We start from the raw sequence: 27211 nt of genomic DNA on the forward strand, positions 1-27211 counted from the left end.
TGGGGCCTGCCTCGCGGCCTCAGCCTGTGGGTTTCTATCTCGCTGAAGCTATTTTTCTGTTTATGTCCTGGCTAGTCACAGGCTTCAAGAAGTGTAGCCATTGCCAGCGCGCGATCTCCCTCACTGACCCACATAGGTGGTGTGTTCAGTGTTTGGAATCTTAACTATTTGTATATTCACAGGATGCTGCCACAACTTTCTGGGCTTGAGGTTGAAGGGTAGCACAATGGGCACACGACTTCGGACGATGGTCAGGTCCCAATTGCCTATTGCCGCCTAGCATTTTCTATTCAGAGCAGCTGAACTTTAGATTGTTTGGTTTCCTGAGGCAGGAGCATGAAACATGTTCACATTGGAACCAAGAAACCAAGCTTTAAGTTAAAGAAATTTTAAACTTTTTGAAAATCTTTTTTTTTTAAATAGTTTTTTTGGCACTAATTTGGCACTAAGTTATGCTTAAAAGTATGAAAGATCTAGCAATGACTGGGTGGTGAGGTGGTATAGGGGGTTTTTCCTTTTCAAAAAACCCCTCCATGTCTCTGAGCTGATCTGTACAATAACTTTTGATATCAAAGCATGCAATAAAGTGCTACTTGCATAGAAAAATATTTATCATGCACTATGAATAGGATCATTAGTAATTCATTTAAATCGGGCTTTCTAGTAACTTCTTGAGTGTGGTGCAGCAGTGCAAAAAAAGTGAGGAAAAACTTTTATACAGAGCCTATATCTTATCTTTCAGGTGTCTCCAGGGCAGCTTACTAAGAAATACAGTTCATGTTCAACAATATTTCTCGATGATAGCACAGTCAGCCAACCTAACCTTCGAAGCACAATAAAATGGTAAGTGACACCATTGAAGGAAATGAAGAGAAACTTGGAAATATTAGAATTTGACACACATGGTTTTCTGAGGAGGAGAGGAAATCTTGCTGAAACAGCAGTTTTTTCATATATAGTAGAATCTCAGTTATCCAGCACCCATGGGTATTGGTGCGTGTCAGATAATTGTAGTTTCTGGTTATTTGAGAGTATTAGTTATAATTTAAGGATCATTTTTTGATCAACACTGTGATAAGCAGTATGATCCTAAAGCCCTCTGGGCATTTTGCTCTTTTTTCATCCTCCAGTCCCTTGGCATAAATCTGCTACTCTTATTGAGCTTATAGCGAGTCTTACACTAAAATTCCCAAGATTGATAGTAATAGGTGATATTAATTTGCATTTAGATGATGACAAATACAGATGTTGCCAACTTCAAATCATTTGTAATTGGAAATGAATTTCCCTCTCCCTAGTTACACACATGAGAAAGATCATATTTTGGATTATGCCCCATGAGAGATGCAATTAAAAATGGTTGCTGCGAGTTCCCATGGCAGTCTCACGATACCGTGGGACCTCATGAGAATTCAGCGGGAACTTCATTGCAGCCATATGTTATTGTGGCTCTCAAGGGGCATGAATGTAGAAGATTGCTGCTGCCCTGCTTCACCACTAGACCACCAGGGCTTTAAAAGTAAGATCTAGAGGGGTCAGGGAGGCAGGGTGGTTTAGAGTTGGCTGGGACAGGATGTGGGACCACCAGGGCTTCAGGAAGGCCTATGGGAGGCTAGCAACAGGGCTGGGAGGAGGGCAGGGGGTGGGAGGGAAGCAAAGGACTCAAATATAAAGTAAGCCCATTTTTTGACTACTATTTTGCCCAAATATCTTTGATTTATATTTATATATGGTAATTATGGGTACTTCTGCTTTGTAGATCTGTTTCTGTTTAGGAATTCTTTCTCCATTCAGATCATGACTTGAATCTCATATTGTGGACTTTGTAGTGGTGGCTGGATATTTCCTTCAGCGTAAACTGTGATTTGAGATTACGTTTAGTGAGGCAATGTTGTCCACTTCTGATATATTTAAAAAATTTGCGTTAAAAAAAATTGCAGTTTATTAATCCCATATTTTTTCTTCTTCCTAGTGTGACACTAGCAATATACTACCACATTAAAAACAGGTAAGCAGTTTGCATGGAACATAAATTATTGAGGCTATTTGGACCCTATTTATAGAGTACTGGTCATTGACATATAAGTACCGTATATACTTGAATATAAACCGGGATTTTTGGTCCAAACAATTGGCCCAAAAATGGGGGTCCTGGTTTATTTACAGGTCAGTGCACCCCCTGCTAGTGCCCCCCCCCGGATTCCTGACTGGCTCGTGGGAGCCAGTCAGGAAGCTGCTCAGTGTCGAACAGCAGGGCCAAAGCGTGCTCCTGCTCAGTGCCACTCAGCGGCTGAAGAAACGAGAACTTTCGGCAGCCACCGACCGACTGGGTTAGCAGCGGGACAGGAGCGCAGAAAACTCGCTCCTGCCTGCTGCACCTCTGGATCACTAGGGATTTGCAGAGGAGGTACGATGAACAGGGGAGGGAGGGAAGGAGGCTGGGTGCAGAGCCTGACAGGGGGGGGGGGGAAGGGGGCTGGGTACAGAGCCGGGCTGGGTACAGAGCCGGGCAGGGTACTTGAATATTAAGATACCCAACTTATATTCGAGTCAACCATTTTTCCTCCTTTTGGGGGGGAAATGGGGGTCTCGACTTTATATTCGAGTATATACAGCATGTAGCACATAATGCAGCTCTAAAAATAGGTACATTTTATAACTGTGACTAAGTTAGATCGTTAAACCATTAGATGTATCTGCTATTTCAGAGTTATCACAAGAGGAAATAAAATCTAGATCTACATTTAGTATCCTTTATTTTTCTCCAAGATGATGAAACTATAGTGCTAAGAATACTATTTTATTAGGGGGGAAGGTTCAAATGGACTTGGTAATTTTGTTACAGAATGTTAGATATATTTTCTACAATGTATTTCAATTAAGATTTTCTTGGAAGGAAAGGTTGCTCACTTAACGTTGTCCTAGATTCTTAATCATTTTAAGATGGGATGATTTAATTTGAGATTGTATGCTCCATTTTTTTTTCCTTTAATATGTTTTTATTAACCAGCTTCCTTTGGTTTTTCTTATTTCTTCCCCCAGATTTGTAGACTAAGAAATGATTATCTCCATTTGGGAATTATGATTTCTTTGTTTGCTGTATTTTCTTTAAAAATTGTATGTTTGATAATTTTCAATTTAAAATAATTAAAAGAAGCGGGTACATAATACAAAAAAATCTGGAACCATGTCTTAATTTTTCTAATTTCACTAGTGAGAAACTAGTCAACGTCTACGTAATTCCTATGAAGTTACATTTCAAAAAACATCTTGAATCGAATCCTTGGTTTGATTCGAATCTTTTGTCATTGAAGAGAATGGTGCACCCAGTGACATAGTGAGGGTAGGAGGCACCCAGGGCGGTGGCACCCCTTCCCGGCACCCAACTCTCTGCTTCCCTCTCTCCTTTCCCACCCCTATGCCACACTCATGCCCGTACCTCTTTAAATCTTCATCAGCGGGAGCAGCTTCTGCCTGCTGCTTGTGCCAACTTTGGCTTTTCCCTTGGACATCACTTCCTGACCCTGCGACCAGGAAGTGATTTCAGAGGGGAGCCAGGCCGACGTGAGTAGCAGGCCGGAGTAGCTGCTTGTACTGGTGAAGATTTAAAGAGGTATGGAGGGGGAAGGGAGGGCACAAGTATGCATGGGTCTGCCCCCCCCCCTTTACTACACCACTGGGTACGTCATCTGGAGCATTCATGGCATAAAACTCATTGTGCGACCTTTAAAGAACAATGGCAAGAGAAAGTACAGTAGTACAAAAGATGTTGGAAAGACAAACGCAGGGCTTATTTTGCTATGGTGGGTAAGATGGGAAAGATGCAAAAAAACCTTTTTAGTCTGGTTGATAAGGAAGGAGTGGCCTAGTGGTTAGAGCTACAGCCTTGGCACCCTGAGATTGTGGGTTCAAACCCTGTGCTGCTTCTTGTAACCCTGGGCAAGTCACTCAATCCTCCATTGCCTCAGGTACATTAGACCAGTATTTCTCAACCGGTAGTAAACTGAATTTGCCCATAGTGACTAATCAGTACAAGTACTTTTTATGTATCTTAATGTTTTATGAAAAGTTTAATTAGTACTATTATGGGGGTGGGGGGTGGGGTTTGGGCAGGTCTGGGGTAGAGCTTGGGTAGGGGTACTCGATTGGTATTTGTTAGGCTTAGGGGGTACTTGGCTTGAAAAGGTTGAGAAACACAGATAGGCTGTGAGCTCACTGGGACAGATAGGGAAAATGCCTGAGTTACCTGATTTTAAAGTGCTTGGATAACCTTGATAGGCAGTATATAAATAGCTAAATAAATAAATAAAACGTTCATCTTATGTGGCTTTGCCTTCCTCCGATGCTTTTGGCTCTTCTTTTTCACTCATAAATGCAAGATTTAATATCTTTCAGGCAGGACCAGACTATTCTCATTTACTGTACAACCCCATTCTGTTCCTGAACCAATGGGTAGTAAACCTCCTTCTCTTTTAGGAAGCTTCATTTGCATACTTTTGCTGCTCCTCTTTCGTCTGAGCTACCCTCCAATTTCTCAGTTGTCTTCCTGCAAGACTGTAGGAGCTTATCTTTTCTGCCTGTGTTTATTTTCCTTTAAATCCCAGTCTTTTTCTTTTTTAGTTCAAAAATGTTTTATTAAATTTTACATAAACATAATAAAACATATGGTGCAGACAATCAAATACATATGCACAGTGTACATTACAGAAGATAGCACCACAATATATTCATTACAGTAACAAAATAAGTAGAATAAAATAATCTTTTTCTGCTAATTTGCATGGCTTATTTTCATGCTGCAGAGGATCCCCTTGGGGAACATCTCAGACTGTTGGAGACTGCAGACTGTGAGGCAGAGAGTCTGCTTTCAAGAGGATTGGTTGCTTTGCAGTGCCTCCACTTGGACAGCCTGCATTCACAGTTCGGAGCTCAGGGACTGTTCCCTTGGGAGCATAGCTTACCCCAGGTTCGTCCATGAGTTGGTTTGAGTGCAGGCAGGCTGCATGGCTCCATGGTGTTTTTTCAGGATTGGGACCATCTGCGTTCTTCCCCCCCTCCCCCACAAAAAAAAAAAAAATTTATGTGCACAGGCTCCGGAGGGTGTTGAAGTCTCCGGCCGGGATGTTGGGCCCAAGAGGCAATCGGAAGAAACAGGCAGTCCATGTTTCAGGCTTCCATCTTTGCACACAGCTTCCATCTTTGTACACAGTTCCTAACACACAGCATGGTACAGTGAGTAAGAGACATTTTGGGTTTTTTTAAAGTTAGTCCTAGGTCCCCCATCTCAAAAATCCTAAAATCATCATTTTTTAGTTTTTGATATGGCTTTTCTGAGCTGTTTTGGGTGCTAAAATTGCTGCTGCGGTTACTTTTGAATTTCCCAGCTTGAATTTAAAAGATCTTCTGCTTTAAAACACCACATTTTTGCTCATAAACAGGACTCTTCAGGGCAAAATACTTTGGATTCATGTACTGTTTGCAGTGAATGGCAGATTGAGGAGTATCCGTGTTCCATGTGCTGCATGGCACATGTGGGGAGGGGCTGGAGTCGCTACTTTAGCCCCCCATTCCTTTGAGGGAAGGGGATTTCTGGGACCCAGTGCTCCCAAGGAAAGTCCCAAAAGTCAAACTTTGAGCCGGGGGGGGGGGGGGGGTGGGTGCAAGTGCACCCAGGTGAAGTGCAGTGGCGATTTGATGGCAAAAGCTAAAACCAGGACTGCAGGGATTTCCTCCCTGAATTTATTAATATGATGACTCAGGCCTATCTGGTTTAATAAAGAGTCCCATAATTCCATTTGGATTTGCAGCCCTACTAATGCTGGAGGTCCCCCCCTCTCACCAAGAGCACAAGTCCCCAGCAGACATGCCATGCACAGTCTGAGGATAGTCTGCTTGCAGATGACTCAGATGATCAGGATTCTATTTTTATAACTTTGCTTTCCCCAACAGGAACTTCTATAGTGGGTGATGATACTGCAGCCACTGAACTTGGGGACGACCCCACTGTGTGCAGACTGTTCAAACCATCAGTACTGATGGGGATGATATTGGAATCCCTCCAGGAGTTAAAACTAGAGATTCCTTGAGCCTCGGCAACGCAGTGCTCCCTTATGAGTAGCACTAAGCTGCAGTCTTCCTGTTTTCCAGCACATCTTCTTGTTTTCCAGCGCATCCAGCGGATCACTGGGAAATGCTGGAGCCGAAAGGGCCACTAAGCTCTACTCAATGACTGCGGTGTTTAACCAGCTCTTTGTTCCCCCTAAGATGGATTCTCTAGTGGCACAGGTTACCAAGTGCACTTCACTCCTCAATGAAGACCATATGATGTTGAAAGGATGCCCAAGACTACAGAACAGATTTTGCGCTCAAAAGGCTTTTTGACTCTGTGGCCTCTGATTTAAGAGCAGCCGTGGTGGCATCTCTTTTTGCCCGAGCTTGTCGCTCTAAATTGCGTCACAACCTGGGCACCATTGTGGACAAGGATCTACCGTTTTTGATTACTGCCCTGTATGACCTTTTCAGGGTTGTGAGCAAACTGTCTGCTTACTCTTTCCGCCCGCAGGATGCTGTGGATTTGCGGTCAGGTGATTTTTCTTCCAAGGTGACCCCTAAGTAGAGGTGTCATTTAAGGGGCAGTTACTTTTTTGCTAAAGGCCTGTATGGCCTTATGGCCAGTGTGCAAGACCGTAAACCAATATCCTTACCGAACAGCAGGCCTCGATCCTCTAAGGCAGGAGTAGGCAATTCTGGTCCTCGAGCCGGAGCCAGGTCAGGTTTTCAGGATATCCACAATAAATATGCATGCATGCAAATCCATTTCGTACATATTCATGGTGGAGATCCTGAAAACTTGACCTGGCTCTGGCTCTCGAGGACCGGAATTGCCTACCCCTGCTCTAAGGGATCGGGGTGTAATACTTTTCATACCTCCAGACGATATCCCCAATATTCTAGAGGTTCCTCAGGCCAGAGACCATTTCAAAATGCCAGACAAAAGATTTGTAGGGGCTAGGCACCCGCAATCATCGGAAATCTGCTTTACCTCTGCCCAAAGAAGCAATTGTGACGCCAGGCCGATAGCTGAATATCCATATTTTGGAGGAAAGTTTTTGGCATTTTTAGAGGAATAGTCGGAGATCACTACAGATCACTGGGTGCTGGACATTCTGCGGGAGGAGTAAAATCTCGAGTTTTATTGTCCCCTCTCAGATCTTTTTCTGGACTTCCCAGGTGGAAACCAGAAACGGCGGCAAAGGTCAGAACAACAGTTCAGAGCTTGCTAGATATGGAAGCCATAGAGGAGTCTTGGGGCTCCAGAAGATACTCTGTAAACTTTATTGTGCCAAAAACAGACTCTGAGGACTGGAGATGATTCTGGATCTCAAAGTAGTCAATGCAGCCCTCAGGATACTGTGGTTTGAATGAAAACGGTGAGGTCAGTGTTCGCATCTGTGGCACCAGGGGTATTTCTGGCCTCTAGATTTGATGTAGACCTAGGCCTATCTGCATATTCCCATTTTTCTGGAGTACAGGAGATATTTGAGGTTTCATGTAGTAGAACAGCACTTCCAGTTTGTGGCTTTGCCCTATGAACTGGCTACAGCACCTCAGACCTTCAAGATGTGATGGTAGTGGTCGCAGCCCACCTACACAGAAGGAGCATTCAAGTCCATCCATATCTGGACAGTTGGCTCATCGGGGCCCCGTCAGAATCTGAGAGACACCAGGCTGTTCACCAAGTTGTTCAGTTGCTGCAGCAGCTTGGCTGGGTGGTCAACATTTGGAAGAGTTACATGGTTCTGGTGCAGGAGTTGGAATATTTGGGAGTCTGTTTTGCCACGGGAGAAAATTATTTCTTCTAGAGGTGCACAAGGAGAAGCTTCTCCAGCAGATCCGAGACTTTTCAGAGCATGCTCGCTCTGACAGCCTGGCAATACTTGCAGGTGCTGGGGTTGATGGTTGCAATCATGGATGCACATTTACGCCCACTCCAAGAGGCACTCTTTTCCCATTTGTGTCCGCAGAGGGATCCGCTGCATCAGGGGCTCCTTTGACCAGTGGAGGCTCACTCAGTCTAGTCTGGTGGTTGAATCCTCTCTCTTTCCAGAGGAGTTCCCTGCATATCTCAAAATGGGTGATTGTGATGACTTGACGCCAGCCTTTATGGATGGTGGGGGGGGGGCACATTGCGAGGAACAGTCCGGTCCAAGGATGCTGGTACCCTTCCCAGGGGAGTAGTGGTCAATTAATCATTTGAAACTTTGGGTGATTCATCTAGCTCTCTTGAAATTCAAGTGTCCCCTACAGAACAAGGTCTTGGACAATGCAATGGCAGTAGCTTATGTCATTTGCCAAGGGGGACACTAAAAGTTCACCCCTATGTCTGGAAGCCCAAATGTTCTTTTGACGGATGGAAGTTCATCTTCTAGCACTCTCAGCATCACTTATAACAGCCATAGATAATGTACATTATGGGCAGGAGGGATCCCAGGCCCTCCTGCCCTCGACGCAAACCCCCCTCCCTCCAACGACCGCCCCCCCAGCCAACCCGCGACCACCCTGGCCGACCCCCACGACACCCCCACCCCGACCATGTGCCCAAGGCCCCGCACCTAGGAGGGACTTAAGGCTCCCGGGCCTATTCTGATTGGCCCAGGCGCCTTAGGCCCCTCCAGTAGGCGAGCTTTGGGACGGATGGGCCAATCTGGCCTCATTCCGTTGTTGGCTGCCTGCCGGACAGGCGGGTTTGGCTCCTGTCTGTCCGGCCAACTACAGAAAGGTACGGGGAAGGGGGGTGGGGGTGTCGTGGGGGTCGGCCAGGGGGGTCGCGGGTCGGCTGGGGGGGCGGTCGGAGGTTCTTTGGGGGGGGCAGTCGTTGGGGGGAGGGGGGTTTGCGTCGAGGGCAGGAGGGCCTGGGATCCCTCCTGCCCGTAATGTAGTGCGGGGTGGGGGTAGGGGGTCGCCGTGGCCAGGAGGGTTTGGGCTCCCTTCTGGCCCGAACAACTAGCGGGGGGGGGGGGGGGCGCCAGGGCCAGGAGGACTTGGGCTCCCTCCTGGCCCGATATTGTCGGGGAGTTGGGGAGTCGGCGGGGCAAGAGGGCTTGGGCTCCCTTTTGCCCCGATCGTGTCGGGTAGTCGGGAGGCAAGAGGGCATAAGAACATAAGAAGCGCCATCTCCGGATCAGACCTTCGGTCCATCAAGTCCGGCGATCCGCACACGCGGAGGCCCTGCTAGGTATACACCTAGCTTATTTTATAGCCAACCATATCTTTATATGCCTCTCTCAAGGAGATATGCATCTAGTTTGCTTTTGAAGCCTAGGACTGTCGATTCCGCAATAATCTCCCCTGGGAGAGTATTCCAGATGTCAACCACTCTCTGTGTGAAGCAGAACTTCCTGATATTAGTCCTGAACTTGCCCCCCCTTAGCTTCATTTCATGTCCTCTTGTCCGTGTCAAATTGGACAATGTAAATAGTTTTTTCTGCTCTATTTTGTCGATTCCTTTCAGTATTTTGAAGGTTTCGATCATATCCCCACGCAGTCTCAGGCTTGAGCTCCCTTTTGCCCCGATCGTGTCGGGGGTGCCGCGGTTGGTTGGGGCAAGAGGGCTTGAGCTCCCTCTTGCCCCGATCGTGTTGGGGGTGCCGCGGTTGGCTGGGGCAAGAGGGCTTGAGCTCCCTCTTGCCCCGATTGTGTCGGGGAGTCGGGGGGGCAAGTGGGCTTGAGCTCCCTTTTGGCCCGATCGTGTCGGGGAGTCGGGACCGCCAAGAGGTAGCAGCAGGACACCGATATAAGCTTGTACATGATGGGGGGGGGAGGTCGGGAAGCTGTGGGGGTGCGAGCGGTCCTTCAGGGTGGGAGTGCGTGCGAGCGGTCCTTCGGGGTGGGGGTGCGAGCGGTCCTGCGGGGGGGGGGGTGAATCGGACGTCGGGGGGGGGCATCAGGCTTTCAGGGTGGGGACAGGACTTCAAGGGGGAGAGGAGAGTCGGGGCGGGCGAAAGGAGAGTCGGACGGCGACGGGAGAGTCGGGCAGCATGCGCGGTATACGGGTGTGCGCGGTATATAAAAATTTCTGTACATAAATTTGTGTTTTTCGCGCGCTATACCCATGTGCGCGTTTTACACGGGTGCGCGTTATCTACGTGAAAATACGGTACTTGTAGTGATACCGTACATAGTGATGCTGCCATCTAGTGTTTTAAAAGCAAACTGCAAATCTGTATCTGATCTGTACGGTATGTGGAGGATGCTGTTTTCTAACAGATTTGAAAGCTGATTTCAAGTTCAAACTTTACAAGTGTACATTTACTGTGTTACAGACACATTTCCAAAAACGTTAGCTTGCCATGTAAAAGGTAAATAAAAATTGGCATGCAAATCCTTTAAACCAGATTGTTAACTGTAAAATCAAAAATCTGGTTTAAAGGATTTGCATGCTAATTTTTATTTACCTTTTACATGGCAAGCTAACGTTTTTCTCTCCATACTGTTAAGATGGTAACCGACCATCCCCCTGATTCTCTTGTGCCATTTTGATTCCCCCCTCTGATGCCCTCTGTATCATTTTAAAAGATCACCCCCCCCCCCCCCCCAGGATACCCTAGTGCCATTTTTTATTCTTTTACCCTTAGGCATGGCCACATAAAGAAAAAGCTACTCTGTGGAGTACAAGAGGAGAATCGTGGAAGATTCTTGGGGCCAAAATCTTGCTGCTTTCTGCAAAGAAAAAATGTTGAATATACGATTGCTCCGCAAGTGGCGAGCAGAGTATGGTAAACTAGTTGAACAAGTGGAAAAGGGAAATTCTAACAAACGCAAGTGTGGATCAGGTCGGAAACCAATATTTTCTGAGCTGGAAGATCTGATCTGTGAATATGCGGTCACAGCCATTCCCTCCAAGTTGGAGTCCCGTTACCGGACGATTCCGGTTAAGGGGTTTGAAAGTTCTCAGCTTTCTCGCTAATCCTTGGTGGTTGAATCTTCCTTGAAGAAGTCTAACCCCTCGAAGGTTTACGCTGCCGTCCCTCCAGGCAGGGAGGGCCTTACGATGGACAAATTTGGTCACCACCTTTATCAAAACTCAATGATGGCGAATCGTGTCCTCAACTATAATTTTATCTTCACATCCTACCTCCGGTTCTGTGTGGATGCCCTCCACTCGTTCTGGGAAGCTGTGCCGGATTCTTAGCATCAGGAGTTTCGTCTCCTCGAGGAGACCCTCTCCCAGCTCCGCCTGTATATGTTTCAGGTGAGCTAAGATGCCTTCGAGTTGTCATCGAGGGTCATGGCATTTGCAATCTCTATGCATCGCCTCGCTTGGCTCCGGATTGTGGATATGGATCCGAATCTACAGGATCGTCATGCCAATCTCCCATGTGTGGTCATGAGCTCTTCGATGATTCCATCGAAGCGGCCATCAACCGCTTCTCAGACCATGAACGATCCTTCGCCTCTCTGGTGAAACTTAAACCGAAGGCCCCTCCGGCTTGGCAATACAAAATTCCTCTCCAGAGGTACCCACAGAAATCTACTCCTGCCTTCTCTTGGCCTCCTTCGAAGCGGCAGCAGCAATAGCAGCAGTGTCAAACTAAGGCCCAGCTGCCAGCTCCGGCGAAGACTGGGCCGTCTTTTTGACAATGCCGGTCCGAGCCTTCAGGCTCCCTTCCTTCTAGAGCCTTCCCCCCCTCCCCATCGGGGGTTGTCGCCATCATTTCTATGCCTGGTGGGAAAATCTTACCACCGACAGTTGGGTGCTTTCTATCATCCGGGACGGGTACTCCCTTCACTTCAGTCACATACCCCTGGACCTGCCCCCAAGAGAGTTTCCTTCTGCTCAGCTTCAGCTACCTCTCCTCCTGCAGGAAGCTCATGCCCTTCTTCACCTTCAGGCGGTCGAGGAGGTTCCCCCGGATCAGTGGAACTCCATATTTTATTCCCGGTACTTTCTGGTACCCAAGAAGACGGGGGTTCTGCATCTGATCCTGGACCTCCATGCTCTGAACAAGTTTCTGGTCAGGGAACGGTTCAGAATGCTCACCCTTCCTACGTTGTACCCCCTCTTGGATGAGGGAGACTGGCTGTGCTCGCTGGACCTCAGAGGCCTACATGCACATTCCGATACACCCGGCCTCTCGCCGTTATCTGAGATTCTGGGTGGGGGATCTCCATCTCCAGTATCGTGTTCTTCCCTTCGGCCTGGCGGCCTTGCCAAGGGTCTTCACGAAATGTCTAGTTGTGGTTGCTGCGGCCCTGCGTCTCCACGGCCTGCAGGTGTTTCCCTACCTTGACGACTGGTTGATCAAGGCGTCCTCTCGCCACGAAGTGCTGTGAGCGACGAATCAAACTATCTTGCTCCTTCAGAGCCTCAGCTTCGAGATGAACTTTTCCAAGTCTCAGCTCTGCCTGTCCCAGTCGCTGGAATTTATTAGAGCGGTCCTGGACATGGCTCATCTCCGCTCTTTCTTGCCTCGGCCTTGACAGGAGGCCCTTGTTCGCTTATGCCGGAGGGTTTCCCATCTGTCCTCAGCCCCGGCTCAGCTCATGATGGTCCTCCTAGGTCACATGGCCTCCACGGTTCACGTGACTCCTTTTGCCAGACTTCACCTCTGTATTCCTCAATGGACTCTAGCGTCCCAATGGAATCAGGATCGAGATCCTGGCTCTCGACTCATTGTCATGACTCCTTTGTTGAAGCAGTCTCTCCATTGGTGGATGCTCTCTTCCATTCTTTCCAGAGGTTTTCTGTTTTATGCTCCTCCTCCGCAGAAGGTCCTGACGAAGGATTTGTCAACCTATGCTTGGGGGGCTCATCTGGACGGTCTTCGCACTCAGGGTCTTTGGTCCAGTGCCGACCGCCTTTGTCACATCAGTCTACTGGAGCTTCAAGCGATTTTCCTCACCCTGAAAGCTTTTTGTTGCCTGCTTCACGACTGAGTGGTGCTGGTCTGCAAGGACAACCAGGTCGCCATGTATTATATCAACAAACAGGGGGGATGGGATCCCGATTCCTGTGCCAGGAGGCGATGCGGCTCTGGGATTGGGCCATCTGCCACAACATATTCCTTTGAGCGGTCTACATTCAGGGCCAGCACAATTGTCTGGCGGACAAGTTGAGTCGTCTTTTGCAGCCTCACGAGTGGTCCATCCATTCCTTGACCCTGCATCAAGTGTTTGCTCATTGGGGGACTCCGAACGTCAATCTGTTCGTGTCCCCCCTCAATCACAAGTTGCCCCGCTTCTGCTCCAGGATTTACACCCCTCTCAGGCAAGAGGCGGATGCTTTTCTGCTGGACTGGACGAACCTGTTTCTGTATGCGTTACCTCCATTCCCTCTGATTCTGAAGACTCTCATCAGGCTCAAGTCCACGAGTGCCACCATGATTCTGATAGCTCCTCGGTGGCCCCAACAGCCGTGGTTCTCCCTTCTGTTGCAACTCAGTTCCAGGGAGCCTCTTCTCTGCTTACGCAGAGTCGAGGTTTTCTACTTCATCCCAACCTTCAGTCTCTGCACTTAACGGCTTGGTTCCTTGAGACTTAATGCCCTCGTTTCAGTTCTCCCAGCTTGTGCTGGACATCCTGGAGGCGTCTCGGAAGGAGTCCACTCGCCGATGTTACCATCAGAAGTGGACCCGCTTTTCTTCCTGGTGTGCTACTCGGCAGCTGGAGCCACTATCTGCCTCCTTATCTGCTGTCCTGGATTATCTGTTACACTTGTCTGGTGCTGGACTCAAGTCCTCTTCGGTTCGAGTCCACCTTAGTGCCATTGCTGCTTTTCATCTGCTGATTGATGGGAAGCCTATCTCTGTTCATCCTGTGGTTTCCAGCTTCATGAAAGGCCTTTTCCACGTTCATCCGCCCCTTAAACCTCCTCCTGTGGTTTGGGATCTTAACATGGTCCTTGCTCGTTTAATGAAACCCCCGTTTGAGCCACTACCGCAGGCTCACTTGAAGTATCTTACTTGGCAAGTTGTGTTTCTTATTGCTTTCACTTCTGCCCGTTGGGTTAGTGAGCTTCAAGCCTTGGTGGTGGACCCACCCTTCACTGTCTTCCATCATGATAAGGTGGTTCTCCTTACCCATCCTAAGTTCTTGCCTAAGGTTGATTCTGAGTTTCACATCCACCAATCCATTGTTCTTCCTCTGTTTTTCCCGAAGCCCCATTCTCACCCTGGAGAAGCGGCTCTGCATTCTCTTGATTGTAAGCGTGTGCTGGCCTTCTACTTGAAGCGCACCACTCCTCAGCAGTTCCTCTCCTTCGATCCTAATCGCTTGGGTCACTCTGTTTCTAAGTGGACCATTTCTAACTGGTTGGCCGCTTGTATCGCTTTCTGTTACGCTTAGGCTGGTCTCTCCCTACCAGGTCGAGTCACAGGCCACAAGGTCAGAGCAATGGCAGCATCTGTTGCTTTCCTCCGCTCGATTCTGATTGAGGAAATCTGTAAGGCTGCCACTTGGTCCTCGGTTCATATGTTTACCTCTCACTACTGTCTGGATACTTTTTCCAGGCGTGACGGCCATTTTGGCCAGTCTGTTTTGCAAAATCTGTTCTCCTAAATTGCCAACCTTCCCTCCATCCCATTCTGGTTAGCTTGGAAGTCTCCCACATGTAGAGAATATGCTGCCTGCTTGTCCTGGGATAAAGCACAGTTACTTACCGTAACAGGTGTTATCCAGGGATAGCAGGCAGATATTCTCGCAACCCACCCAGTGGTTGGCTTCTTTGCTAGCTATCTGAACTGAGGCCACGCTAAGGAGACGCATGCCCTAGACTGTGCGGGATGGGCACGTGCGCATGCGCGGGCCAATCGCAAGCTTGAAGGTCTTCAAGCAAATCTGCTTGCGAAAACTTCCGCTATGGGGCTCCGTCGGTGACGTCACCCACATGTAGAGAATATCTGCCTGCTGTCCCTGGATAACACCTGTTACGGTAAGTAACTGTGCTTTTTATTATTATTATTATTATTCTTTATTCTTATATACCGCCATACCCAGTGAGTTCTAGGCGGTTTACATCAATTAGCAAATGATCTGCATTGACAAGCAGATTTACAATAAAATTTGAAGCAGATTTACAACAAATTACAAGCAGATTTATGATAAATTACAACGATTTACAGTAGTCAGCAGTGAAATTACAGCGATTTACAACTGTCTGCAATGAGGGGAAGATTTACATCAGTATAACAGAAATTGCAGGTTTGGTCGAACTAGATAGCCTCTTCACCCCCTTTGCCCTCTCCTTCCCACACTGGTGCTGTGGTGTAAATAAAAAAGACTTTTCCTCTCTCTGTTAAATACTATCTCACATTTGTGGTCTAACACCAGCTCTGGTAGAATACACATTTCAAATCTGACATATTGTAATCACAAAGCAGAAAATAGAATTATTTTTTCTACCTTTTTGTCGTCTCTGGTTTCTGCTTTCATCTTTTCACTCTCTTCCTTCTAGCATCTGCCCTCTCGGTCTCTTGAATCCAGCATCTACCCCTTCCATCCACTGTCTGCCCTCTCCCCCTTCCATATGGTATCTGCCTTCTTTCTATGCCCCTCTCACCTTTCCATCCAACCTGCGCCCCTCTCCTTCACTGCTCTCTTCATTTTTAGCTCTCCTACAACAGATCTAGCATCTTTGTCCCCTTCTCCTTATTTCTCTGCCGACCCCTTTCCCAGAATCAATCTCTCTACTTTCTCATTCCTGTCTTTCCCTTTTCCCTCATCTGATCTCTTCATGCCACCCTGACTCCTTCCCCTCCTCTAATCTCCCTGCCAGCTGTTTCCTTCCTTTTTTCCTCCTCCTGTGCCAGCAGTACCCCTTCTCCCTTCCTTCCTCCCCCTATCCAACAGTAAATCTCTTCTCTTCCCTTCTCCCCTCCCAGCAGCATCTCTTCTCCTTCCTCCCTCCAGGCCCAGTAGCAGCTCTCCCTTTATCCAGCAGCTTCCCAACCTCCAACAGTGGCTTTCTCCCCTTCCCTCCGCTCCCCTCCCAGCAACTCTCAGTACTTGCCAGCAGCAGCGATTCACTTAGGCAGCCTTGGGTCCTATGCTGGGTCGCGCCGCCTCTGAGGAAAGAGGAAGCTGCATAATCAGAGTCGGAACCTGACTCAGCAAAAGCCCCAAGGCTGCCTAAGTGAATTGCTTTACTGAGAGCTGCTGGGAGGGGAGCAGAGGGGAGGAAACCACTGTCGGAGGCTCTTGCCGGCCCTGCACGGACTGGCAGGAATTTTCTGCAGACCATCGGTTGAAGAAGTACCATGGTTAGGTCAATGGTCACTGACAGCACCACGAAGGGCTGGGAGTATGTTGGAGATCATTCCTCCCTGCCCCAGCCATGCATCTTTATACCACCAGCTGCACAAAGCCCGAACTGCCATTTTCTCAATGCAGGTATTTTTCTTACCAGGACCTTCGGGCCATCCTTAAGGGCTTGGTAACCTGTGGTGGTGTTGAGTGATAAAGGGAGGTGGGGGTTCCTTACCTCAGCAGGTGTCGGACAATTAATAGTGAAGCACACTCTCAGCCGTAAGTGCTGCAGCACTTCCCAACTGACCCTCCCCCACCGAATTGGCCAGGCTGATTTTTTTTTTTTTTTTTTTAATGAATCGATTCAAATCGATTCACCCGATTCGAAGTCGGCAGCTCTAGTGAATACCATTTTAAAATAAAAACAAACAAACAACAAAACTGGTGAGGCAAGATTTCCCCTTGACTAAATCCATGCTGGCGCTTTCTCCAATCTACTGCATTTCTTTGAAGGGGTTAATGAACACGTGGTTGATATTGTTCATTTGGATTTTCAAAAGGCATTTGACAAAGTACCTCCTATCCCATGACTTTCTAATTTCCTCAGAAGTCTTTTATAAGGTAATGTCCTATTATGGATTAAGAACTGGTTGAAGGGGAAGATAGAGTAGGTTTAAATGGTCAGTATTCTCAATGGAGACGGGTAAATAATGGGGTTCCCCAGGGGTCTATGCTGAGACTACTATTCTTAACATTTATCAGTGATCTAGAGATGGGACTAACCAGTGAGATAATTAAATTTGCTGATGAGAAAAAGTTGTTCAAAGTTGTTAAATTGCAAGAGGACCTTGGGAGACTGGGTATAAAAATGGAAGATGGCATTTAGTATGATCAAGTGCAAAGTGATGCATGTGGGAAAGAGGAACCTGAACTATAGCTATGTGATGCAAGGTTCTATGTTAGCAGTCATTGCTAGGAAAAGGATCTAGGTATCATTATTGTTGAGGATACGTTGAAATCCTCAGCTCAGTGTGCGGTGGTGACTAAGAAAGCAAATAGAATGTTAAGAATTATCAATAAAGTAATGGAAAATGAAAACAAAGATGAAAATGTTATAATGCCTTTGTGTCGCTCTATGGTACAGCTTGAATACTATGTGCAAGTCTGGTTGCTGTATCTCAAAAAGAGATAGCGGAATTAAAAAAGATACAGAGAAGGGCAACAAAAATGATAAAAGGGATTGGATGCCTTCCCTATGAAGAAAGTCTAAAGTGTCTAGAGCTCTTCAGCTTGGAGAAGAGATGGCTCAGGATGATATGATAGAGGTCTAAAATACTAGTGGCGTGGAAAGGGTAGATGTGAATCACTTTTTTACTCTTTCCAAAAGGGATCATGCGATCAAGCTACTAAGTAGTGGATTTAAAATAAACTGGAGAAAATATTTTGCGAAATCAGTTAGCTTAGCGGAGTTTAAAAAAAGGTTTGGATAAATTCCTAAGGGAAGCTCATAGGCCATTATTGAGATGGCTTGGGGAAATCCATTGTTAAGAAGAATAAGCAGCATAATATCTGCTTTATTACTTGGGATCTAACTAGGTACTTGGGACCTGGGTTGGCCACTGTTGGAAACAAGATACTGGGCTTGATTGACTTTCAGTCTGTCCCAGTATGGCAATTCTTATGTTATAAACTATGGTAGGCTACTGGGTTGAGGGGAAAATGGAGGCTGAGCAACTAAGGGCTAAATTCATTAAACCTTCCGATCCTGTATCGATGATGGCAAAAACCAGTTTTACTAGTTTTGCAATAGTACCCCGACCTGATTCATTAAACTACTGCCTGATCAATCTCCTATTTGATCCGATCCAACCCATGCAAATTAGTAAAACCCCGTGCAAAATAGCCAAGCGATTGATTCACAAACAATTGCTTGGCTATTTTGAATCGGGTTTTATTATCCTAAAACCAGACTGCTGCAGACGTTTTTTTGACAGGTCTGCCTGTTTTGTTTTTTTTGTTTGTTTGTTTTTTAATTTATTTTTTCCATGGCACAGATATTTTGCATATGTTACACACACAAAATATCTGACCCATAAAAAAAAAAAAAAAGAATAAAAAACAGTCAGAGACCTGTCAAAAAAACCACACCCCTCCCCGGCGATCCACAAATGGCAGGAGGGATGCCCGGTCTCTCCTGCCATTGGCACTAATGGCCCCCTCCTCCCCTGCATGCCCACAACCAGCCGAACACCCCCATTCGCCTGCCAAACAATCCCCCCACCAGCGCACCGAACACCCGACCTGCACTTAAAAATATAGCAGGAGAGATGCCGACTCCCTCCTGCCATCGGCGCTTCTTCCTCCCAACCCCCACCCCTCTCCCAAACAGACGGCAGGAGGGATGCCTACTCCCTCTTGCCAGCAGATGCCCACTCCCCCTCCCACTCCCAGTACCTTGAAAAGTTGGATTAAGGAGGAGTGCTCAGTTCCTCCTGATCTTCCGTCCTGCGCGGCAATGACGACCTTTGGCCATGCCCTGATGCATCATTTGATGCATGGGGAGGGGCTAAGTCCCTGATTGGCTCAGGTGCCTCAGGCCCCTCCCAAGGGAGGAGCTCAAGGTGCTTGAGCCAATCAGGTGTGGCCTAAGGCCGTCATTGCCACGCAGGAGGCTGGAGGAGCAGGAGGGACTGAGCACCCCTCCTGCTTCCATCTTTTCAATGTACCAGGTGTGGGAGGGAGAGAGGATGTCCGCTGGAAGAAAGGAGCGCCAATGGCAGGAGGGAGTTGGCATCCCTCCTGCTGTTTGTTTCGGGGGGGGGGAGGAGAGAGGAGCACTGATGGCAGGAGGGAGTCAGCATCCCTCCTGCCATTTTTTTTTTTTTTTTTAAGCAGTGGGGGAGGAAGGGGAGCCCTGACAGCTTCTCCTATCATTACTGTCAGGGCTCTGCCCCAACTCAATTGCTCACTGAGCGGTTGGATCGGGTAGTTTTCATGCAAATGATTTGCACCTCCTTGCAAATCATTTGCATGCAAACTTAATAGTGAATCAGTTGATGTTGGAAAATTGGCCAGAGAATCGGCCAACGATTGTCACTATTGTTAGTGAATCTAGGTCTAAGTAATAGTGTTGGCTCCTCCTGGTACAGGATTAATTGGTCGATTGGATTGGAATGGATCTTAGAGGGTACAGGTTGGTGTGGGGACAGAGGAATGGGTGAAATTTCAGATCCTATGTAATTCTCTACTGCTCAGTTTTCTTTCGCCCATTCTATGTTTCATAGAAACATGGAAACATGATGGCAGATAAAGGCCAAATGGACCATCTAGTCTGCCAATCGGCAGTAACCATTTACTCTTCCTCTTACTGAGATCCCACTTGCCTATCCCACACCTTGAATTCAGACACAGTTTTTGTCTCCACCACTTCCTCCAGAAGCCTGTTCCACACACCTACCACCCTTTCTGTAAAAAAAAAAAAAAAGTATTTCCTTAGATTACTTCTAAGCGTATCACCTCTTAAATTCATCCTATGCCCTCTCATTCCAGAGCTTCCTTTCAAATGAAAGAGACTCTACTCGTGTGCATTTATGCCACGTAGTTATTTAAACATCTCTATCATATCTCCCTTTTCCCGCCTTTCCTCCAAAGTATTCATATTGAGATCTTTTAAGTCTGTTCTCATACGTCTTATGACGAAGACCATGCACTATTTTAGTAGCTTTCCTCTGGACTGACTCCATTCTTTTTACATCTTTTTGAAGGTGCGGTCTCCAGAATTGTACACACTATTCTAAATTAACAGAACATACGCAAGTTAAGGCTAGACTCAAATAGGGCACTGGTTTTTGACCTAATTGCCGCCGCGTGAGTGGACTGCTGGGCACGATGGACCACTGGTCTGAACCAGCAGCGGCAAATCTTATGTTCTTATGAGGTCTCACCAGTCTTATACAGAGGCATTAATACCTCCTTTTTCCTACTGGCCATACCTCTTCCTATGCATCCTAGCATCTTTCTAGCTTTCGCTGTCACCTTTTCAACTTGTTTGGCCACCTTAAGATCATAACATACAATCACACCCAAGTCCCGCTCTTCTGTCGTGCACATAAGTTCTTCACCCCCTAAACTGTACTGTTCCTTCAGGTTTTTGCAGCCCAAAAGCATGACCTTGCATTTCTTAGCATTAAATTTTAGCTGCCAAATTTCAGACCATTCTTCAAGCTTCACTAGTTCTTTCTTCATGTTGTTCACACTTCCAGGGTGTCTACTCTATTTCAGATTTTGGTATCATCCACAAAGAGGCAACTCTTAACCAACAGCCCTTCAGCAATATTGCTTATAAAAATGTTTAAAAGAACAGGCCCCAAAACAGAACCTTAAGGCACACCACTGGTAACATCCCTTTCCTCAGAGCGATCTCCACTAACCACTACCTTTGTTTTCCACTCAACTAGTTCTTGACCTAACCCGTCACTTTGGGGCCCATCCCGAGGGCACTTAGTTTATTTATTAGGCATCTTTATGGAACACTGCAAAGGCTTTGCTAAAATTTAAATACACCACATCTAGTGCACTCTCTCTATCCAATTCTCTGGTCACCCAGTCAAAGAAACTAATCAGATTTGTCTGACAAGACCTACCTCTAGTGAATCTATGTGGCCTCTGGTCCTGTAATCGACAGGATTCCAGAAACATCACCATTATCCCAGGACAAGCAGGCAGGTATTCTCACTAGTGGGTGATGTCATCAGACAGAGCCCGGTACGGACGTCTCACAAGCACGTGTTGCTTGTAGAAACTTAAAGTTTCTAGATGCCCGCACCGCGCATGCACCGGTGCCTTCCCGCCCGGAGAGCCGGGCGTGTCTCCTCAGTTCTTTTCTTTCCGCGGAGCTGAGAAGTTCAACTTCATCATGCGCTAGCTGAATTCAGTTAAATTTGCCTTCCTTGTCCGCGTTTTTCGCTTTCTTTTAATTACAATTAACAGTACATTTCTTTTTCAGTTTAAAAAAAAAAAGATTATTTCCTCCGGCGGGTCGAACGGGCCGGCCACGTGGCTCAGGCCTACTGGCTTTGACCTCGCGGCGGAGATTTTCCGGCCTATGTCCCGGCCAATCACCGGGTTTAAAAAGTGCAGCAAGTGCCAACGCGCGATTTCACTCACGGACCCGCACCGACGCTGTTTGCAGTGTCTTGGTCCTGACCACATCCCGAAATCGTGCAGGCCTTGCTCTACCCTTACGGCACGCTCATTCAAACGGCGTTGCCTATTGTGGGAGTCGATGTTCAGGATGGACGCAGCTAAGGATCCTTCAGCTTCCACTTCATCTGATACCTCCCCGGTTCGTGCGAAACCGGTATCGACCCCCCCTGCATCGAGTGTGGTGAAACCGGCATCGTTCATCCCGACACCATCCACGAGCTCGACGTCGGTGCCTGCCCCGGTCTCCTCGGTTCAGGTACCTCTTCCTTCCACAGTACCACCAGTGGTCATCAAAGTGCCTGAAGCTACCAAGCATAAGCACTCGACCTCGAAGGAACGCGATGACCGTGCAGGAGGACCCCCTTTCGGTGCGGATCCCTCCTTATCGGCTTCGCTACGGTCCATGCTGGAAGCTCAATTCGTTGAGCTCATGCAGACCATCGGACCCGGGCTCATCGCTGCCATACAGGGTGACCTCCCGGTACCGATCCAAAGGGGCGGTCCGCCCCCTCCCCCTCCCCCACGCCGTTCGACCTCGAAAACCGACGAGGACGAACGGGGGAGGGCGGCGATGCCCATGCGGCAAGCCTCGCTTACCGATATGCCGCCATTAGAGCCCATTACGCCTCCGCGCCAACATGGGACCAGACCTTCGATCGATAATCAAAGCCCTGGGCATAGTCAGGAAGAGTTCTTCCGCACTCCTTACCAGACTTGGGTAGCATCGCAAGAATCCGCATCGCAACCCCAGTTGCGATCCACCGCTTCCAGCCCTATCCACCACTTGGGGGCCTCGGGAGACCATGCGATGCACAGACGATCCCGATCTCCGTCCCGCCACCGAGACGGACATCGATCCAGACACTCATCGTGGCACTCCTCACGCCATTCGGAGGTGTCACCGCAGAAAAAACTGCAACGTATGGGATACTCCTCATCAGAGGTATCCCCTCCGGAGGGACCGGAGTACGAGGAAACACCCGTACCCGATTCTCCTTGCCATTCCCCGATGTCCATGGACCCGGAGGCCTCTTCCTCCTCCAGCCCGTCTCACAAACCGACGCTGGCGGATCAATTGTCTTTCTCATCATTCCTCCGACAAATGGCGGATGATCTGGATGTGACTCTTGACGCGGGCTCCCGATACTCCAAAGAGTATCTGGACACCATGCATTTACCTAACACTCCAACGGAGTCGCTTCGGCTCCCTCTGCATAAATTGCTGGATCAGACCTTCATGCAGTGTTTCGAAACACCGTACTCCATACCGGCGATTCCCAGCAAACTCGATGCTCGATACCGCATCGTGCACCATAAAGGGTTCGAGGGCCCTCAACTCTCTCACCAATCCCTACTGGTCGAGTCCTCTCTTAAACGCTCTCACCCCTCTCAGGTCTACGCCTCTGTACCGCCGGGCCGAGAGGGGAGAATGATGGACAAATTTGGTAGAAAATTCTATCAAAACTCCATGATGGCGTCACGGGTGCTGAACTACAATTTCTTTTTCTCTTCCTATCTGGAGTTCTTCTTGCCGGTGCTCCGCAAGTTCACTCCTTTCATAGACACCCAAGCTCGATTCGAGTTCGAGGAAGTGGTAGCCTCCCTCTCCCAATTACGCCTCCAGCTGATGCAATCCTCCTTCGATGCATTCGAACTCTCGGCACGGGCTGCCGCAAGCGCGGTAGCCATGCGTCGCCTGGCATGGCTCCGTACAATTGATATGGATCCCAACCTCCAGGACAGACTCGCCAACGTACCATGTGCGGGAGCTGATCTGTTCGATGAGTCTATCGAAACTGTTACCAAGAAGCTGTCGGATCACGAAAAATCTTTTCAATCCATCCTGCGGCCCAAACCCAAACCTCAACAGTCTCGACCTTCCAGGCCACCCCTGATCTACCAGCGGCGTTACATGCCTAGACAAGCGCCCGCTGCGAGGCAACCTGCGAAGAGACAACCTCCCCAGAAGTCTCAGCAAAAACCCCAGCCACCGGCTGCACCTAAGGCTACCCAGCCCTTTTGACTCCCTTCCTGGGAGCATAACCGACACAGTTCTGCACCCCTCAGCCTCTCCCATAGGGGGGCCGCCTCCATCTTTTTTACCACCGATGGGAGGCCATAACCACGGACCTATGGTTCCTCACCATCATAAGAGACGGATACTCTCTTCAGTTCCATCGGGTCCCCCCGGACCATCCTCCAAGAGAGTATCCTTCAAGCTCGACACAGACCGCCCTTCTTCTTCAGGAAGTCCAAACCTTGCTTCAGCTTCGGGCCGTCGAGCCAGTCCCGTCAGACCAATTGAACCGAGGATTTTACTCCCGGTACTTCCTCGTCCCGAAGAAAACGGGCGACCTGCGACCCATTTTAGACCTTCGGGCCCTCAACAAATTTCTGGTCAAAGAGAAGTTCCATATGCTGACTCTGGCTTCTCTTTACCCCCTCCTCGAGCAGAACGACTGGTTATGCTCCCTGGATCTCAAGGAGGCCTACATTCACATCCCCATTCACCCGGCCTCCCGAAAGTTCCTCAGATTTCGGGTGGGAAATCTGCATCTACAGTACCGAGTGCTACCATTCGGCCTCTCTTCGTCCCCCAGAGTCTTCACAAAGTGCCTGGTGGTAGTGGCCGCGGCACTCCGGGACAGGGGTCTACAGGTGTTCCCATACCTCGACGACTGGCTCATCAAGGCCCCGTCAGCCCCAGAGGTCACTTCGGCGGTCTTGACTACAATCTACTTCCTCCAGAATTTGGGCTTCGAGATCAACTTCTCCAAGTCTCATCTACAACCCACCCAGACCCTCCCCTTCATCGGGGCAGTCCTGGACACCATTCAACTCCGAGCATTCCTGCCTCTTCAACGCATGGAGGCTCTTCTTCATATCTGCCAGTCGGTGTCTACTCGCCAAACCCTACCGGCGAGACAACTGATGGTGCTCCTGGGCCACATGGCCTCCACAGTACATGTGACACCCTTTGCCAGACTCCATCTCAGAATCCCCCAGTGGACCCTGGCATCACAGTGGAATCAGACGTCCGATCCACTAACCGAACGCATCGTAGTCACACCTGCTCTTCGGCAGTCTCTACTTTGGTGGATGACCTCTTCGAATCTATCCAGAGGTTTGCTGTTGCACTCTCCCCCCCATCAGAAAGTTCTCACAACCGATTCGTCGAACTATGCATGGGGGGCCCACCTGGATGGTCTCCGCACCCAAGGATTCTGGACCAATGCGGACAGACTACATCAAATCAATCTACTGGAGCTCAGAGCCATCTTCAATGCTCTCGAAGCTTTCCAACACCTACTTCACGATATGGTGATCCTCATTCGCACAGACAATCAGGCCGCCATGTATTACATCAACAAGCAAGGAGGCACGGGCTCGGCCCTCCTTTGCCAGGAAGCTCTACGAGTCTGGGACTGGGTGGTGCGCCACAACGCCTTCCTCAGAGCTGTCTACATTCAGGGGAAGAACAACGTCTTAGCAGACAACCTAAGTCGTCTTCTACAACCTCACGAATGGACTCTCCATTCCAGCCCCCTTCACCAAATCTTCACACAGTGGGGGACGCCTCAGATAGACCTTTTTGCGGCTCCCCACAACTCGAAACTGCCTCAGTTTTGCTCCAGGATCTACACTCCTCACCGCCTCGAGGCAGATGCCTTTCTACTGGACTGGGGGAAACGATTTCTATATGCGTTCCCACCATTCCCGCTGATCCAGAAGACTCTGGTCAAGCTGAAACTCGAACAGGCCACCATGATTCTAATAGCTCCTCGGTGGCCCAGACAACCTTGGTTCTCCCTTCTGCTTCAACTCAGCAGCAGGGAACCAGTACCACTTCCAGTGTTTCCTTCACTACTTACTCAACATCAAGGATCACTACTTCATCCCAACCTGCAGTCTCTCCACCTGACAGCTTGGTTCCTCTCAACGTAACCCCTCACCAATTCTCACAAGGAGTGAGGGAGGTCTTGGAGGCTTCCAGGAAGCCCGCCACTCGACAATGCTACTCCCAGAAATGGACTAGATTCTCCTCATGGTGTGTTTCTAAATCAAAGGAACCTCAGCGAGCTTCCTTATCCTCCGTGCTGGACTATCTCCTACACCTATCTCAATCTGGGCTCAAGTCTACATCCATACGAGTCCACCTGAGCGCTATTGCGGCTTTCCACCAGCCTCTACAAGGGAAACCCCTCTCGACCCATCCGGTGGTCGCCAGATTTATGAAAGGACTCTTTCATGTTAACCCTCCTCTCAAACCACCCCCAGTAGTTTGGGATCTCAATGTAGTCCTTTCCCATCTCATGAAGCCCCCGTTTGAACCACTCAACAGGGCCCCCCTTAGGTACCTCACCTGGAAAGTGCTTTTTCTTGTAGCCCTTACGTCTGCTCGCAGAGTCAGCGAACTCCAGGCATTGATGGCGGATCCACCATTCACAGTATTCCATCACGACAAGGTGGTCCTCTGCACTCACCCGAAATTCCTGCCTAAAGTGGTCTCTGAATTTCATCTCAACCAATCCATTGTACTTCCAGTATTCTTCCCTAAGCCCCATTCTCACCATGGAGAATCGGCCCTTCACACTCCAGACTGTAAACGTGCTTTGGCTTTCTACCTGGATCGTACCAAGCCACACAGAACCACCCCCCAACTTTTTGTCTCCTTCGATCCTAATAAGTTGGGAAGACCCGTATCAAAGCGCACCATCTCTAATTGGATGGCGGCTTGTATCTCTTTCTGCTATGCCCAGGCTGGATTATCACTTCCTTGTAAGGTCACAGCCCATAAGGTCAGAGCAATGGCAGCCTCAGTAGCATTCCTCAGATCAACACCAATCGAGGAGATTTGTAAGGCTGCCACCTGGTCCTCGGTTCACACTTTCACCTCACATTATTGTCTGGATACTTTCTCCAGACGGGATGGACAGTTTGGCCAAACAGTGTTGAAAAATTTATTCTCTTAAGTCGCCAACTCCCCCTCCATCCCACTGAGGTTAGCTTGGAGGTCACCCACTAGTGAGAATACCTGCCTGCTTGTCCTGGGATAAAGCAATGTTACTTACCGTAACAGTTGTTATCCAGGGACAGCAGGCAGCTATTCTCACGTCCCACCCACCTCCCCTGGGTTGGCTTCTCAGGCTAGCTACCTGAACTGAGGAGACACGCCCGGCTCTCCGGGCGGGAAGGCACCGGCGCATGCGCGGTGCGGGCATCTAGAAACTTTAAGTTTCTACAAGCAACACGTGCTTGTGAGACGTCCGTACCGGGCTCTGTCTGATGACATCACCCACTAGTGAGAATAGCTGCCTGCTGTCCCTGGATAACAACTGTTACGGTAAGTAACATTGCTTTCTCTGTTTTAAAAGCGTTTTCCATTAATTTGCTTACCACAGAAGTCAGACTTACCGGCCTGTAATTCCCTACTTCTTCCTTACTTCCACTTTTGTGTAGAGGGACCACATCCTCCCGTCTCTGTTCCTCCAGTACCACTCTCGACTAGAGAAGCATTGAAAAGGTCAGTCAGTGGAGCCACCAGAATTTCCCTAAATTCCTTTCGCACCCTCAGATGTACACCATCTGGCTTCATCACTTTGTCTTGCCTTTATTTTAGCTAGCTCCTCACTAACATAACCCTCTGAAAATCGATCAGGATCTACCATTCTTCAATCCCTATTTGCATTTGTCTTCTGTGGTCCTGCTCCCAGCACTTCAGCCATAAACACAGAACAGAAATATTTGTTAAGCAATTTAGCCT

General features: G+C 48.5%; 1 protein-coding gene across 3 annotated transcripts in view; it reads left to right on the forward strand.

Moving 5' to 3' along the window:
* CCNYL1 (cyclin Y like 1) overlaps nucleotides 1-27211 on the forward strand; it is a 237108-nt gene that overhangs the window by 96352 nt on the left and 113545 nt on the right. For all 3 annotated transcript variants that reach the window (XM_033946302.1, XM_033946299.1, XM_033946301.1), the window contains 2 exons: nucleotides 743-843; nucleotides 1973-2008. In XM_033946302.1, coding sequence (XP_033802193.1) covers nucleotides 743-843; nucleotides 1973-2008 — 137 coding nt within the window. The remainder of the gene's footprint in view (nucleotides 1-742; nucleotides 844-1972; nucleotides 2009-27211) is intronic.

The sequence above is a fragment of the Geotrypetes seraphini genome, chromosome 5, assembly GCF_902459505.1.
Source record: "Geotrypetes seraphini chromosome 5, aGeoSer1.1, whole genome shotgun sequence".
Lineage (NCBI taxonomy): Eukaryota > Metazoa > Chordata > Amphibia > Gymnophiona > Dermophiidae > Geotrypetes > Geotrypetes seraphini.